Below are 18,568 nucleotides of genomic sequence, written 5' to 3'. Positions count from 1 at the left end.
TTATGAAGACCGCGAAATTTTTAGCGAGAAAACAATTTTAAAATATAGAAAATATCTAATATTGTAATACTCGATAATAGGTTTGATAAGTCTAAAATTAAACATTCAAACAAAATACTGCTCCCGATACATAATCTTTTAAAAATATAGAGTTGTCTCAGACAGAGATATTAAATTTAAATAATATTTTAATTTTTCAAAATAAAACCTTTAAAAAGTTATGGATTTTGTTTATCAATGTTAGTTTTCCAGCTTTTGGGGTAAAAATTAAATATGCAAATCATTGAGATTTATTTTAAATATTAACAATAATTAAAAAGTCCTTTAATCGTTAAAAACACTAAAAACCCTGATTAGAGTTCTTAAATTATATATTTTTTTTTAAATTGGATTTCAATTAAATTGTTGCACACTATCAATTATGAAGAAGTGAACTACACGATACGATTAATGTTCACTTATTAGAGCACGATAAATTTTCGTCATTTAAGATACCAAAATGAAATATTCTATCGATGACTGAGTTAACAATTGTCAAATAGGTCAATATAGAGTTTATAAGAAATTCATATAAAAAACCCTCATAAACATCGGTTAGAAACTTTTCTTTTTAGAGTAATTTTTCCACAAAATGAAATATAATTTTAGTTCTTGAATTTAAAATTTTGGGATTAGGGAAATAACATTTACGTTTATAATAATTATTTTATGCCACTGTTACTAGCAAATGAAGACATCACATAGATTTTCTTCTGTAGAATTTCCACGAAAATTGCTATTGCTCCGTCTATTAAATATTGAAAAAAAAAAGATAGAAGTAGTCCCACTCAAAATAACCACCAGTAAGAATTACATTAAAAAATTGGGGACTTTTTAGCAATTCCTGTGCAAATTCCACTGATCACAAGCTTAGCAATATGTTAAACACACGAAAATGTACACGAGATGTATACATTAAATGTATATTATGTATAAATATCTTTTTAGAAAATGCTCTAACAATAGATTTCTATGTAATGCCTTTTAGAAATATACATTTGCATATCTTCCAATTAACATTAGTATACAGAACATGTTTCAGACGAAATAGAAAGAAAAAAAAAACAACAGAAAGAAGAATAATTTAGGTGTACATAATGTATATGACATATGAATTTAGACGAGTTCTTTTCTTGACATTAAATGTAAATCATCGAAATAATCCTATCGCATGCGACATACAATTTTTAACTTGTCTGCCTCAATCTTTCGATCACCCTGAAGATTGTGATCGTATGGGATGTTGTCCCTTGAAGAGACTATACACACATTATAATTGTGTTGAAGTATATCAGAGGCACGGAAAATTCCCATATGAATGGTACAGAGAGGGATATAAGAGGGTGAAATTCTTTCATGAGAACAATTTAGAAATCCCACAATTTTCAACATCATTATTAAAAGTTGAACACTCACATGTCTCAGCCAATTTCCCTACAAAATGCTCAAACATGAAAATTGACTCTAAAGCCACAGAAAATGCGGAAGTTAGTCTTTTTTCATTTCAAGTACATTCAATTTTCATTTTCATTGAAAATTTTTGTAAATTTAGCCAAAATTTGCGCGCACATGACAAGATTTTTTTTTTAACTTTTGCAAAAGCTTTTTCAATAACAATGTTAGTTTTGCATGACATTTGATAAATGTAATTTAATAAGACAAAAAATATAGAATTTTAATCGCAAGACAGTGATTGCTTTTGAAAATTAGACATAGTGTGATTAAACAATCATAGTGATATGTTTTCTTTTTTTTAATTAATTTCTAGTGCTTGCAAAATGATTTTCTTTTCACTTTTAGTTGATCAAAATTTTGTTTTGTTCAAATTAACCTCTCCAAAGTGGGTACGATTTTAAAACGATCTTCTCCAGCAACGAAATGTCCATAAAATGTTGACTGCATTAGCCAAACGAAGAGTTTGTCACCCAGTAAAGCTTTTGCCAATTTCATGAGCTGTTGATAAAAAAGAGAAACAAAAAAACTACATTTTAACAATATTCTGTTTAAAAGGGAAATTACCTTTCAAGAGTTGGAATAATGGCTTTCTGATCTTCACCAGCGACAAAATGACCGTAAAACGTTGATTTCATCAAAGCCGTGAACAGTTTATCGCCCAATATAGTATTCGTCCATTTCATAAGCTACATACGCCGTTATTTTAAGTTTTTTTTTTGGCAATATTTTTTTGCATTTATGTGGGATCCCCATTGGAAGATAAAAGAGAGCAAAAAAGAGAGATAGAAAAAAGTGGTAAGTCTTTTTGAATTAAATAAACTTACATAAGATATAATACATTTCTTTTTCCTTAAACAAAAAAGGGATTGATTGTAAAATGAAAATTATTACTCAAATTTTCGGTGATTGCACGAGCTGTTTAAAGCCCATCCCTCTGAAGCCCGCCAAAACCACTAAAACTCTCGTACAAAAATAACCATGAATTTTACCATGTAACCATCACTTAATATTCTAACATACACAACTCAAAATAGAATATTATATTTTGTTTGCTCATTGTTTCGTGTGGTATAAAATCAATTGAAATTGCTGTGATATTTCCTTGGTGCAAAAAATAAATAAATTGCAATATTATTTATCTTTGGCTTATTTGCAAAACAAGAAATAAAACTGTTGCATAATGCCCAACATCACTCTTCGTAGTTTGGAGAGCAACTCTCAGCAAAAGTTCCTCCAAAGAGTCAAGCTCAAGTTCAATCAAATAGAGTGACACAACTAAAGAGCCTTGACAATACCACAGTCTGTACAAGCAAACAATTTTATGTAAACCAAACGATTCTCTTAAATTTAACGTACACATTTGCATTTAAGATGCTTAGGGCAATGAAATGATTACTCAACACTTTGTGATTAATGGATATAACTTCCAGTGATTGAACACGCGCGACAATCTGCCTTCCATTTTGCCTTTTTGCTATTTTCGATTGAATTTTGGTGTCTTCTGCATAGCTTTAACTCAATATTAACTAAATATCAAAATATATCTATAGATAACAGACTAACATAAAATATGTATTCTGATAAGTTCTAAACATCTTAAAGTTGTAAGGATAGCATAGGGACCCTAAAACGAATAAAAAACTTATTAGATTCCTTTTCAATTTCTGTTAAAATAAATATAGGGGTGCGTGGGGCACCTTTGAAAATGTGATTTTTCACCTATTTTTAAATAAAATTGAGCCTTGTCGTGATATAATTTAGCTGCACAAACAGATTGAGAAGCTAAATTACATTATGATATGGCTCTGTTCTACTTAAATATAGGACCGTCTTCAGATTAGAGGTTTAGCCCAGTTCCCGAGGGTCTCAAAACCTTAAACAGTAACCGATTTTATTGATTTTTCAAAATGTAATAGGTCATTTCCCCTTAATAATCCAATCCTAATTGAAAATTTTCCAAAAAATCTTGACTGATAAGATATTAAAGAAGTTAAGCCATATGGCCAAGCCTTAGGTCTGAAGCCCGTATAGGGCAACAATCCCAATTTCAAAGGTGCCCTACTTCCGCCTATTCATTTATACCAAGTTAATTATTAAAAAAGTGTGTATTCGTTACCGCAACTAAAATAATTTACAATTTTTAAATAAACTTATTAAATTAAAAAATTATAATAAGAAACTCTAAGGGGTGTGACTTATTTATTAGGGGCAGGACTTTTAATGATTCGCCAACGATCGAATTTATAGAGACGGCTTGTTTTGAAGGTTCCACAATATACCTGTATTGAAACAAACTATTAAATATGTAATCCTTCTATTTTTCAGATTTACATTGAATTTTGAATTTCGTATTCTCCAATTTCAAATTCTCCAAAAGTCTAAAATATCTTTAAATAATAAAATAATTATGATACAACGCTCTATAAAGAAATTAGATCTTCTCGCAAGCAAGTATTTCGGATCACATAATATTATTTTTCTTTCAAAGATAGTATTGTCAGTCCCATGCCTAGTAAAAATCAAGTGCAGTAAAGCTCATGGGATGCAATTCAAACACCTAAAATGCCAGAAAAATTCCTGGTGTCTTATGCCGGCTTCAGACTGGAGGTTTAGCCCAGTTCCCGAAAGTCTCAAAAATCTTAATAACAAGCAATTTTATTGATTTTTCAAAATCTAATAAATCCTTTAGTCTTAATATTCCATCCTTAAAAACAATATCCTAAAAAAAACATGCTTGATGAGGAATTAGAGGAGTTAAGCCAGATAGCTAAGATTTAGGTCTGAAGCTCGTATTAGGGAATTTGAACCCGAGCCAACTTGCATCACGAATGTTTGATGCATGGAGTTGAGTGTCCCTCAAAAAATCTTTAAATGAAGCTTTAAACAAAAACGAAACCAATTTCATAATTACTAAGCTGAAATGGTAATATTAAACTTTTAATTTGTATTTAATTTCAAGAGGTTTACATATATATGGATTATAAAAATCTTCTTTTAGAACATTGTATGATTATTTTCCCGAATTTAAATTCAATCAGAATATAGTTCTATGATAAAGAACCTTAAGGAATTGTCATTATTAATTACAGCGTGTAAAAAGCGGAAACTTTAGTCACCATTTTCATTCAAAATCATATTTTAAAAATTTGATTTTACAAGGCAAAGTAGTGCAAGTTTAATCAAAAGTGATGGATTTTTGAATAAAATCTTTCGAAAAAATAAAATTTTGACTTTTCAAAGTCCTCTAATTAAAATCGGGGAATTCTCAGCCATAAACAGAAAATATATTTTTTTTAATTGTAGATAAAACTATTATGAATTATATGCTAACAACTACAAGGATAGTTCTTTTCCGTAGGAGTCTCCAAAAATCAAGTATGAACAGTTTTTTTTTGAAAATTTTTATTAAAACGTTATTTTATTTTATCTTACTACAAATCTTTAATAAAATAATTCTGTAATTATGTATTAAAAATAAAGAATACTTTTTTAGTCTCAAAATCCTTTGTAACGACTTAAAGATCTTTTTATGATGTGGCTCATGTGACTACTTACGAATTTAAAGTTACCTTGCAATTATAATGAAGTTTTATTAACTCAGAATAGGAAATTTGACTGCTCGAACTCCACGGAGAGAGCAGTATATATAATCCCTCGATTTTTTCACCCCCCCCCCCAAATTTCCACCTTCCACTTGAATCGGTAATGAACCGGTTCATAACCGAAAAATAATTTTTATCTGAAAATCAATTCTATTACTTTTAAAACTATTTTGGGGAATCTTTTTGAGATTTATGAATCGGTTCAAATCGGTTGAACCGGTAAACGGTAAATGATGCTAAAGTAATTTTGAGGTATAGTATCTAAGTTACGAGTTCTTTAAATTTGAAATTAAATATTTAATTTAAATGTTCAATTCAATTCAATTTATTTAAAAATACTTAGGACAAACTGTCCTCTAAACAAAAATGGGCCCTACACTATAAGTTAGAACGAGACGTTAATAAAGGCAAAATGTCCTAACTTTTCTCAAAATTAAGAGGATCATAGAAAATACAATAAGAAGTCCGAAGTTAAGTGGGTCTCGAAAACTAAGCGGCAATTTTTTTTTAACACAACGAAATTAACATATAAAAGTCTAAGACTAAAAGTATATTTTTCAAAAACTTCACTTTTAAAATTTTAAAAATTCTGCCATTAGGACTAGATTTCTGAAGACAATGTTGAAAAAAAAAACAATGTTTGCGGTGATCACGTTTCCTCATATAGTAGATTCATTAGAAGACAAAAAACAAATATTTTCTGTAAGCAGATGAACTATAAATTCGCGAACGATAGATCTAAAAAAAAAATGATTTTGGATTTTTGGGAGAATTTAATACAAAAATTACACTTTTGATTGTGTGACACAATTTTTCGTCTTGTAAAATAAGTTGTGACTAAGGGGTTTAAAAAAAAAATCCATCGTCCAAGTACTAAAAATTATTCTGTTTAGAAAATGTTTGTAAAATTTTAATGAAATCGCTCTTAAAAATCTTGATTAAATGATATCAAAAATTGAATTTAAGAAAATGCAATTAACGTTAACGTTTCCTATGGGTAACCCATAGAAATTTCTTAATGCTCTATCACATGCAGAGTTTAATTTCGCATGGCCTTTGCGAACTTTGAGAAAATATTCTTGACATGTAAGTACCATTATGCAAAGATATAAGAAAGAAAGAAGATATAACAAAGGGCACTCGATGGGTCAAATGGTAGAGCACTCGCTCTATGATGCAAGTGTCCCGGGTTCGAATTTGAATCGCCTTTTTAGGTCACCAGGAATTTTTCTGGCGTTAAAGATGTTCGGATTGCATCCAGTGAGCTTCACTGCACTTGATTCCACGGGGCATGGGACTGACAATCTCATCCCGTACAAGAAAAAATAATAATGCATATCTAGAAAATCCCCTTGCGGGAAGGCCTTGTTCCTTCATGGAATGTTGCGCCAGCATTATTTTTATTATTATTATAAGAAGATATATTTCTTTAGGAAAATTGTAAGCCCCACAAACCCCTTAAATTAAACTTTAGCAATTCTGCATTAAATTCTTAATGCATTTTTTATGGAGTTATACAAGCCTATTTGAATTTGGTACACTGATACAATTTTGGCATTTTGCTACACAAAATTCTTCCCTTATAGCGACAAAAAAAATAAATTGCCATAGAAAATTATTCTTAAAGGTCATTTAATTAAAACGACGAGAAGAGCCTAGCCCCTGCACAACACCACCAATTACGTGGTTTTCTCGTGTAATCCCATTCAATATCACTCAAATCATCATAATAGTCCACTTTTGCAAATAGTATACATCAATTTAATCCAACTCTATTGGCACGCTAAAACTATTCCAAATGATTATCCCCACCCCCTCAAAATACATTGTGAACTAAAGTGCCCGAGGTCACAGAACTTAATGATCTTTTGGACTCGATGTCTCCTTTATACCAATTAGTCGTCAATTTGGAGATGTCCCAAATACACACGATCTCTCTACGCTTATATACAGAAATCTCTTGACATTGGCTTCTCCCATAGCATTAAGAAACAGACATAATTATTTAGCTATGGCTAAATATTTGAATTTGGTGTTAATCACTGACCAGCCAAAATCGACTGACAATTTGTTCCGAATTCATCTCATTTTCACCTCTGCAAGAAGTGCTAATACTTTGGCTAAATATAAATTTCTTTTTATTAAATATATTCCACTCCCTGAGATGCTGAGTCTTATTTTTTTTGGGTATTTATTGCCCGCGCAAAGAAGAAAAAAAAACATGCCACGTTCTTGAATCACAATCATGTGTTTCTGATGAAACATTTCTGTTTCCACGAAGCCGGCACAGGTACAATTTTACCGGTGTAGCCAGACGGCAATTTTTTGCCGTGTCTCCTCCAACTGCTTCTCCCATATTGGAGATTTCCATATAAAATGGCAAAAAAGAGGTGTAAGAAGGGGAGGGAAAGTCAACTTTTGCGTGACTAACTTAAGCTAGAAAATACAAAAAAAAAGAAAACTTCCACGGGGAATCATTTTGAATATTTTTGAACTCACGGCAGAGTCGCAATTGGGAAATAACCAAACCAACGTAATTTTGGGGGTGTGTCCAATGGAAAAATTGTATTATAAAAATAGATTTTATATATGTAATGTCTTTAAGGAATTTTCCTCGAGGCTACCAGCAATGCAATTAAACAAAAATACCACTCGATGCGTCTGCGTGCGCGAGAAAAAGTTGAATTCTTAACGATGGGAAAGGTGATAATTGCACCCATTTAGATAACATGAAGTTTTTGGACCTTATATACCAGACACACACGGGGAGAGGCCCATTCATTCAACTTTTATCCACTTATTGATTTGGCATTGAAAGAATTTTCCATGACAATCTTTTGTGCGGGCTGTTTTTGTTGCCGATTAAAAATATCCCGCGTGGTAGAGAACTCGAGACATGTTCCCATCAGACAGATTTATACACAGCGTAAAAATGCAAATAGACGGAATCAAAGAAAATATACATTAAAAAAAATAAAAACCGAGGATGAATGCACTTTCTGACCATTTCAGAATGTGCTTCTTTGGCTTCTCAAAATTCTCCATTCGACAGAGTCATCTTAAAACAGATATATGCACTAAAACTTGTTTAAGTGGCCCCTCTTATAAAATATATAATCGTGAAAATAATTATACGATCGTTAATTAGTCACAACAACTTACAATAATTCAAGGTTCTTCCTTAGAATCATGTAACACCCTCTGAATTTTAACAATGTTGCAAGTTGAAATAGGGCTCATCAAAATAGATTAAAACATGGGCAGGTGGTTCATAAGACGTTATCCTAATATCCCAGAAAAAAAAATCATAGATTAATCTCTCTGCAAACTCCTTGAATATGTTCAGAGATAAATTTTGCAAGTAAAGTCATTAAGATTATCACTATATTTGAGCACATGCGACTGCACTAAGCTAATTAGACATATCTTAGCAAAACGGATTTAGGCAAGCACCCAAGAAAAAAAAAGAATCAGGAGGCAACCATAAGTAAAATCCGCAAGAAGTGATGCAAGAACTCTTACATAAAAGGTGCCTCTCGCAGAACAAACAATTTCTGTAAATTGTAAATCATTTTAGTGCAATATATGAAACAATTTCCAAGTTAAATTAGCACTGTGTCAGTTGACTCTTCTACAGTCTGTAATTTGTAGAGTAAATCTTTCAAGATATTAACTGAAAGAATGGAGAAAAAAAAATCACCTAGACATGCGAGACTGTCTGAAGAATTGCGCAAGTATGAATATTAAAGATATAAAGAAATAAAAATCATCATAGAATACTTTTTCAACAAGAAATAATCGACGAAAATGTATTAGTAACACGTGCTCTGGGTATTTTGTCCTCCAAAGCGAAAATAGATCGTGAAACATGATGAAAATGCTCAAGAAAAGAGATCTCACGTGAGAAATTTTATGTTTTTTTTTTCTTACTATCACAAGCCACACTATGAAAGTATGAGTTTTTTTATTGTCCGACGTCTGGGATAAATTTCAAAAACTTGAGATTAGAGTTGGAGCACGTGGCAGATCAAGATATCAGTAAGATAGAAAATATTCTATTGAAGATATAAGGAGAATTTTTAACTTAGCAAAATGTTGCAGATATTTTACTTTTTAGTTTCCTAATTCTTTTTACTACTGAAGTTGGAGATCAACAACTGGATATCCCAACTAATATTGGTGACTAATTCCTTTTAGTTCTCACAACTAATGCAAATTGATGAGCCTATAGGGTAAAGTGGTACAAGTTGGACAGTGGTACAAGTTGGACAATGGTACAATTTGAACAGCGCTTTTTGTCTTGATAAATTTAGTACTTCATTTTTATTTGTATATTTTTAATGCTTTAGTTTTATAATTTGGTTCCTTGTGCTTCAAAACAAATTTTGTACTATATTTATCAAGAAAAAAGCCATGTCCAACTTGTACCGGCGAATTGTCCAACTTATAACACTAATTCCAAATTATACACTTTACCCTATTTCCATAAAGTTCTGACAACTTTTTCAATAGTAAAGAGTGGTTTTTTACTTATGTGTTGAAGCTTTTTCGAGCTATATAGTAACCACAACTAATATGATATTGTTATTAAAGCCAATAAGATGGGTATTAACCACATTTATATAGTTACTGGAACTATTATGTGCATTATGTGTTATAGTACCCGATACTAATCTAATTTAGTTATGATAACTAAATGAAAAAGATACTGTAACTAATATTGGTCAACTATTTAACTTAGTTACCTTAGCTAAATATATGGATGGGTCTATGCTTACTATATTTTATAGTTTCCATAATTGTATATGAGGTAGTTGGGTCTAAATTTTTCTAAGAGTGTACTTCTCACTTAGAAGTTTAGAGTCTATAGGTCAGTACTCCAAGAAAATACCAATCAGGACCTATGCCGTTGCCTTAATTTTTTGCAAGATCTCTAACAAAGGCAGGATAAAATTGAAAACACTTCTTATAGCAATTAACGATAAGTAACATTTTTCAAGAGCAAATCTAAATCATTTTTTTTAATTATAATATATTATATATAATTATAATATAATTATAATACACTAATGGCCAAAACATTAAATACACCCTTCGTAAACTTAAATACACGTGATTTGGACCGGGAAAACGCTGTAATATCCAGTTCTATTGACTGAAATAGTTTCATATATAAACTTAAGAACAGTTTTAAACAAGATTTGAGAAAATACATGAGCTACAAAATTTATAATTTGAGGATGAGTCAAAAATTAGCTTTTTGGAAAAAAATGCAAAAGTAGCCCCACATTCTAAAACTGATTTAATCTTTTAATAATCATTAATATAAGCTAAATACTATTAGTAAATATTATTAAGAGTCAGAAAAACTGAAAATAATACCGAGGGAATATTTTTGGTACGGATTGTGGTCGGTTTCCGGTGTGATGTGTTCTGAAAGGGGTTTCTTCTTTGAATATTGAATTTTTCAGCCCAAATTCTACTTTTTCATATATTTTTTTTATTATTTTTCAAATTTCTTCTTATTATTGTTGCAATTTCATTTCTTTTACTTCATTATTTTATTTAAATAAACATAAGGTGTAGAACCATTTAAAAAAAGGAAAAAAAGTTTAATTTTACCTGGCGTTCTTATAGATTGCAAAGCAAATAAAGAAATGGAGTTTTATTAATTAGAATTAAGAAAAAATACATATAACTAAAATAAGGTAAAGTACCCTTTATTCGACCGGTTCCTCTATTCGACCGGTAGATTTATTTATTCAATTTAATTATATTTGCTATAATATTTTGTGTATGATCTAACATTAATAGGTCAATTATTCTTTAAATAATACGAATCAGTGACAAATTCATAGAAATTGATGAAATTCACCATCAAATATTCAAAAATTGATCCACCGGTCGAATAGAGGAACCCGGTCGAGTAAGGGTACTTTACCTTATAGAAATCCCAACTTATATATGATATAAACGAAATAAGAAAGACTACAAAAACTACAAAAATTTGTAAGAATAGTCTGCAAAAATCATATATTTGATTAGATAATTAATATGGAAATTGAAAATCTTGAATAATTATGACAAATTCTTGGCAAAGGGTAAGTTAAACAGTATTAAGGATTTCTAATCAATTTTGTGTTATTTACTAATTGTTGTTTTTTACTAAGTTTCGTACAATTATCATCAGGAATATTATATATCTTTAAGCATGAAATAAACTTAAAATTACACATCCACTGACCGAAAATATTTGTTGTAACAAAAAATACGTAATTATTGCCTAAGTAACAAAATGAAGTCTGAATAATGTTATTTTGTATCACTTAGAGTCATGGCATTTTTTAAGTATCCGCACGTTATATTTTCGAATGGCGGAATAACCTCTATGTCACAATGAGGTAAATATTACAATAAGAATTACCATATATTTTACTTAAAAAATAACCATTTTTTCACCTAATTTAAGCCTAAGTCATTTGAATGGCGTTTGAACAATGTTTTCATAAGCTGAGCAAAATATCAAAAAAATACTCTGGTGAAGCATCGGTTACGAATTTGTAAATTTTTAATTTCTAAAAACAAAAGTTAATTAATTTCTCTTTTAAGAAGCTTAAGAATTAGATCAAATTTAAATAAAAAGATAGAGTTTCTAAAGATCAAAAGCTAAACTAATTTTAAATTTAAATAAATTAAAGAATTAACCCAAGTAGCAATTTATGACACTCGATGTAATGCAATACTGTCTTTAGACCTAAGGATCCATATGGGTTAACTGTTCTAATTTTTTAACTGACAAAATGTATGAGATTGTTTTTACGTAGGATTGTTATGTCAAGGGTAACCCATCTATCAGTTCTTGAAAAATCGCTGCAAATACTTGTTTATAATTTTAAGACCTAGAAATAGACTAAAAATGACTAAAACTGTGATCTGAATACCGTTGAATGCTCAAATTTCTGAAATTGATGGTAATGCGTTGTATTTTGGTTTCTCCAAACGAGTTTAAATATAAAGAATGAAAGGTTATTTAATTTCTTTAAAATAAAATAGTGTAAAGATACCTTTGAAATTGAGTTTCCCTAGGCTTAAAATTGACAACCCTAACTAACCGATACTGGTAATTTTTATTAAGATTATTAATAAAAGATCATAAGTCTTTAAATATTAGGGATTAGAATATGTATGAAATAAAAATTCACTTGTTTACATCAATAAAACAGTTTTAAATGAGTTTTGACATGACGCTTAAAGAATATAAAAATCTTAGTACAAATTTTGTACTTGTTGTAAATACTACTTTAAAGTGTTTTCTTGGTTTTCAAATTTTCATATATTTTGAATAATTTTGGAATTGGCGAAAAATAGTACTGAGAAGGCGAAAGGAAGTAGTTCCACGCAATATAATAAAATAAATTATAAACCTATTTAGAAATATAAAAAAAAAATGTCTATCATCTGACCACATTCCAACTCTTTCTCTTTCACCAAAATCAACACACGGGAGTCTTTCCGAAAATACCTCGATGCACCTCTGGTTGAGGCAGCTGAGATGTGAGCTGTTTGAGTCTCACGTTCGCGAAATTTCACTGAAATCATGTGTGACGTGAATGTGGGTGGCCGGGTACCCTACCCCTCGGTCAACATTATCGATTGCAAGAGGGAAATGTGCGTGCTCCATACACCCCACAGCCATCATCAATCACGATCATGGATGTGCGCAGACGCGGCGCCTCTTTTTATGCTTCCTCAGCTATGTGTGTGATTTCTCGCGGAGATGAATGGGGGACCGCGGTGGGTAAGGAAAAAAAGAGGTCGTGCGCCGTACATAGCACACTCACACACATGGACTGAAGCACAAGAGGAAAAATCGATGACGAAAGTATTTTCACACTGACATCCCCGTGCACCTCTTAACCGGGCCAGAAATGCTATGAGGGAGCCTCGGTAGTCTCGGTTATTTTATATGGACACTCCCACGCGATGGAAAAGGTTTATGGAATGTGAGACTTGGAGGAGTTTTTCGGCGGCCGAAATGGATGCCGCAATTTGTTGATTGCATGCTTCCCCCTTTTAGAATTTCCATGGTTCTGTCGCCCACAGAAGCTGTTCACACAAGAGATTGTATGAGTAATGATGAGGTAGCGGGGTGCAGAGTCATCACACAATTGTGTGGAGTTGTCGATTTGGTTACATAACACCCCATCGAAGACACGTTCTAGATGGAAAGGCAAATGGCGGGGAACGCGGTGCAATCACTGGACGGACCACCTCAAAGTGTGTACCTGCATGTTGTGCTCCACAAGATAGCTGGATGAGCAGGTCAAGTAGACAAGGTAGGCGCGGATGAGCTCAAAAGTCGTCTTACTCTTGAATGCAGCATGTGGATCGGAAAATTTTACGTCCAGGGGATCCCTCTGAGGCTGCTCCTCCAAGTGTCCCGCTGCAGCCACTGTCGAATTAGTACGAACACCCTGAACATCCTGCTTAGAATCTACCTGACCAGTCCTGCGTTGGCTATGATGACGAACAAATATGTCCTTAGGGATGGTGCGCTGCTCGAGGATGGAGAATAAGCTCAGAGTTACAGCTGGGGTGACATTGAGACACTGTCCAGAGAGGAAGTCCAAGGCAGACGCTTTCCCAGTTACTTTACGCGTGAACAAGAGATGATTGTAGCGAACGGCCGATCGCAAAAACGCCATTACACAGTGCACAGGAGGACTATAATTTCCTGCCCTATTCACACAGTGCACCAGGTATATCTTCTTTCTCTTTTTCTCCCCTTTTTCACCACGTTTATCTTTCTCACTCTACAACTTCCTTGGCGGAGCGACTTAACTTTAACTTCTTGAGCTTTCCTTCTTGGTCACCAAATAAAAAAACCGTATTCGTGCTTGGGTGGGGGCCTCAAGAGACTTTCTTCCGAGAGTCGATCGACAAAAACGATATTATATATATAAGAGCAGTCAAGTCGTAATTGGGAACAGAGAAAAAAACCACAATTGGCCTTTTCCTGCGTTCTATCTATGAATTTTCACTGAAACACTTTGGAAAAATCACTTTTTTCTTCTTAAGCAATATGGGGATTGATGACACAATCCTCAAGAGAGTGCCTATATATATTTTTTTCCAGAACGCCTCACAGAGCTCAACTTTCTCACCGAATCACCGAGAAAAAGTGGGCAAAAAACCGCGAAATAATTCCAGTGGTCAATTAATGAAATGGCTTTTCTCAATTTAAAATGCCTTATTCTTCTTCTCTTTGCTATAGAAACCCGTAGATTAGATTTTTTTTTATTCAATTCTTCTCTCCAGGTCACAGAGAATAAAAGAACACACGACAAAAATTGAGATCTGTCTCAGTTCACTTTGCTGCGCACACTGCGATACTCAACCGACGAATGAGTCGATGCCGAGCATTGAACAAACGGGTTTCCCCTCGTCAGCGCAATTTTCGCCCCATCCTCCGCCTCAGCTCACACTACCCAAGCATACTACACAGCTACTGGCAATGATGATGACTGCAATTTTGGCCTGCGCGATTGTATGTGTTATACTTCTCGGATTGCCGGCTGCCTCATCTCACTAATTTTTTTACTTTCCTCTGAACACGACTATAGACACTCATCAACAGGCTACGCAGCACACTACCCGAATGCTACCTGACCAGCCCTCATACGCAATCTCCTCGAAGGGATTCACAACCAGAGAGGTACTTATGAAAAGTTTTCTGAGCAGTAAGGTAGCTTATCAGTTAATTTACCACGCTCCATAGAGCTCTTATCAGCAATAAAATTTTAAATTTTCATTGAGAATTTTATAACTTGCTTCTGACTTGACTGAAAAAAATTATGTCGATTTATGCTGCTTGGGGTGCTAAAGACTCAAGCACGAAAGGCACGAAATGTGATTTTGAGAAGATCCAAAGTGTTTCAAAAAAAATTAGATAAAAATGTTCTTACATCGTTCTTTGTCACATCAAAACCCTCGAAGAATATCGTTAATCAAAAATATATCAAAACATTTAAAATGTTCTGCTTATTCATTGAACTTGATGGAATGAAAAGAAATCGCAACACTGTTCGAGAATCACTAAAATTTTTGCATAATTTTCACTGCGAATTTTGCTACTCACTTTTCCAAATGAAAAGATAAAATAAAAAATTATATTTGTTCACCTGAACTACTCTGTTTAATTCCCAATATTCCTTGATAAATTGATAAAATTATTAAAACAATTGTAAAGGAAATTAAAAACCGGGGAGAAAAGCGATTGGTAGAATGGTATAAAATTTTTCTCATGCGTTTTCCAGAATGAAAACTTCGTCCTTCATCTTAAAAATTGAATCACAGCGCATCTTTAATTGTAAACACGTAAAAATCTAAAATTTTAATTTAAAAAAAGTTGGATGAAAGATGCCATATTTTTTAATTATACCTTTATTAAAGCAAAATCTGAAACAACTTTTAACGAGCAAGTTTGCAAGTTACTAACGACACAGCTACAGGTTTAGAAAGGCTGCAGCAACACAATCACCGAGTGATTTTCTTTATTAATTTACTTTTTATAGTACATTAAAGGTGATAGATAACCTCTGGGCGCTCCTAGGAAAGGTAGAAAAGTTCAAATTGATTTTTTTTTTCTTCATTTAAAGCGTTTGTTTGAAGGACTATCTCAAAAGTGAATAAGTCTTGACATAGGACCACCAAAAAAAAATTATTGCAAGGAGATAAATATAAAAATTAACTGTTTCAGTGAATATTATTCTGAGAAAATAACCGGAGAAATGAACCCGAGATGACTTTTCTTGATATTTCTCTTGATATTCTTGATTCTTAATATTTCATAACGTTTAGATTTAAAAGAATTATGTCCTCTTTAGCTGGTACTATTTTTTTTTTCAATTCAAATCCATTTATTTTCATCTCATTTCGTCTTTTTACCGTCCATCCGTTTTAAAATGTCCCTTCATAGGCTGTATGTTATTTCTATAATATCATTGTTACAATATTGCTTTGGGAATAGGCCAGACAGAATTATTGAGAGAGGAAGAAAAACGACTTCCTAGCCAAAGGCTGTTTGTAAAAATGGGTGCTTTTTTATACAAAAAAAACTACAAAAAAATGTAATGTTTAACACTAAACCTAGCGACCGTTTTTGATCGTTTTTCGGTCAAATGACAAACCACGGTAGGGTAGCATGCTCAACAAATTTGTCTTGGAAAAGAGCAAAAAATTATTTAGTATTATTATTATTTATTATTATTATTTATTTAATTTCAAAAAATTAAAATTTAAACACTGAAAAATAAATTACACACATATTTTAAGAAATTAATAAAGTTTGATATAGTGACCTTGCACCATTTAAATTTGTGTTAATTTTAAACCGGTCATTTTGACCTGGTCTTGGTAGGTTTAGTGTTAAGAACTACTAGCTGGTCAAACTAATCACCACACAATAAATAGGACCATTATAAAAACCACGTACAAACATGAAATAGTTATAACTGCTATATTTGGACTAAGATCACATATGTATATGTTAGATCAATGAAATTAGGGGACAGACAGAGAAATTCTTTTATATTGACATTTTATGAATAAAACATCCTGGATATGCCGTGAAAATTAAACAAAAAAATCAAGAAATGATTTTCGGGCTTCCATTCCTGTTACATACTTTAGTTTAGACCAAAATCATTCAAAATGGATCTTAGCACATCCGAAAACCATTGAAATTTCCAGCAGATATTAAGAAGTTAGGGAGGACAATTAAAACAAGAATTTTTCATGTTCACAATTTCTTACCGCTTTGAGGACGATGGGCCAAATCCTTCATGCTAGGGGGAAGTGGAGCACTTCTGCATTAGAACTTTTTTCTCTTATGTTTAAATGCAACTGAGGCTTATCAAAAGGTAATTCATAAATATAATATACGCAGCTATTTGGTGAAGCTAAATTATATCATAAGGCCCAGTTCCATTAAAAAATATAAGAAACATTTTTCAAAAATTCCGAATTCAAAGGTGCCCCACTTCCCTTTACTAAAGAACCTCAACCGCAAATATCCATTAACCCTTTAAGGACGAGAAGGTCAAAAATCGGGGGTCGGAAAACATAATTTTTCTGACTTTTTAGAGCAAAACACAATTTTAGAAATCCATATGAAAAATTTCATTTTTGGGTCACTGGTGACCCAATCGTCCTTAAAGGGTTAAAGTCAACCTCATAAATTTGTTAGTTCTTTAATTTTATAAACTGCATGAAAATATATGAATACGCAACTTTTCAGGATTTCCTATGTTTTCAGTAATTTCCGTAATTTCAGAATCACTGTAATTATTATCTATTGAAGATATAATTACAATAGATTTTTTGTAATGATAAAGAATTTAGCTTTCAAAGTCTTTCAAAATATTACTTGAAAATTTTGCTTTTAGTTCTAGTAGGAGGGACAGTTCGAAGGAGGCCCATTAGGTAGTTTCTGCATAAAGCCAGTACTTAATTGGTTTTACGAGTAATTCTCCCTAATAAAGTTCGAAGCAATAATAAAGACATCTTAGACATTTTTTTTTAAATTGAGAAATAAACAACACGATTTTCTTTTTGATTTTCTGACACACAGGAAGGACAGAGAGTGGTTGGATTTAGTAATTCTTATATGACCAATTCGCAATCTGGTAAAGGTAGTAAATTCTTTTCTCGTTAAGGTTGCGAGAATTTGGGGGGGGGAGGGGAAGGAACTGGAAAAGGTTTTTTTTTATGAATCCTGACACTTTATATATAAACCATTTTTCTTTTTGATAGTGCGGAAATGTTTTGCATAGTATTAAGACATTTTCAAGGAAATATGAAAATCGGTGATATGAGATAGTTGAGATGCGATTTTAACCCATTCAGTCAATGTACCAGAAATACTTAAGATAGAATGTTCATATTTTGGAATTAGTTTCCTACAGATTAATAGACGATTTTTTTGAAAAGAATTTTTTTACCTATTATGGTGGCGCGGGGAGCCCCTGTCAAACATACGTCTTAACGGTCACCGAATTTAAATTCAGTACATTAATTCATTATAAAGTGTATTGCTTTAGATAGAGTAACTATCCAAGAAAACAAATTGGCAATCAGAATTCAAATCAGGAAAGAGGAAAAAGGCCAATTTTAATAATTTCAACGGGATGTCGAATTTCTCGTCCGCCATTTTGATCAAAAATTTTGCATGACCTTCCGCGAATCCAGAAAACAATAACAAAATCTATTTTCATATCTGTCGGACTATTTTTGCTAAGTAATTGAAGAACTAAAGTTACTAAAAATCCATTCCCGACAGCAATTTGAGTAGGGTAAGTGTGCCAAATTTCGGCATAGTTGCATGCAAGCGTCAAAGTCTCAAGTTTGAAATGTTATATTTTAAATACAAATTGATTTTTTTAGTTCTTTCTTTTATAAGAGTGTAGCTTGGA

At 32.2% G+C, this 18,568-nt stretch overlaps 1 protein-coding gene and 1 long non-coding RNA gene across 4 annotated transcripts in view; one reads left to right on the top strand and one right to left on the bottom strand.

Annotated features, from left to right (window-relative positions):
* The window catches only part of LOC129806937 (proline dehydrogenase 1, mitochondrial), a 34,092-nt gene extending 19,573 nt beyond the window's left edge, over positions 1-14,519 (bottom strand). The window contains exons 1-2 of one of the 3 annotated variants that reach the window (XM_055855811.1): positions 13,382-14,519; positions 1,871-1,992 (exon numbers count right to left, since the gene is read on the bottom strand). In XM_055855811.1, the coding sequence (XP_055711786.1) occupies positions 1,871-1,992; positions 13,382-13,801 (542 nt within the window). In that variant the 5' untranslated portion in view covers positions 13,802-14,519. Of the gene's footprint in view, positions 1-1,870; positions 1,993-2,058; positions 2,181-2,385; positions 2,494-13,381 lie in introns of those variants that run through there. The other 2 variants (XM_055855819.1, XM_055855827.1) reach the window with 2 other exon arrangements.
* A 65-nt stretch (positions 14,520-14,584) lies between these two features.
* On the top strand, positions 14,585-15,282 carry LOC129806974 (uncharacterized). The gene is made up of 2 exons (XR_008752217.1): positions 14,585-14,643; positions 14,720-15,282. It is a non-coding gene; the product is annotated as an uncharacterized LOC129806974 (long non-coding RNA).
* Positions 15,283-18,568: the final 3,286 nt, after the last annotated feature.

Source organism: Phlebotomus papatasi, chromosome 1 (assembly GCF_024763615.1).
Source record: "Phlebotomus papatasi isolate M1 chromosome 1, Ppap_2.1, whole genome shotgun sequence".
In the NCBI taxonomy this organism is placed as follows: Eukaryota; Metazoa; Arthropoda; class Insecta; order Diptera; family Psychodidae; genus Phlebotomus; species Phlebotomus papatasi.
This window is presented reverse-complemented; position numbering and strand designations above follow the sequence as displayed.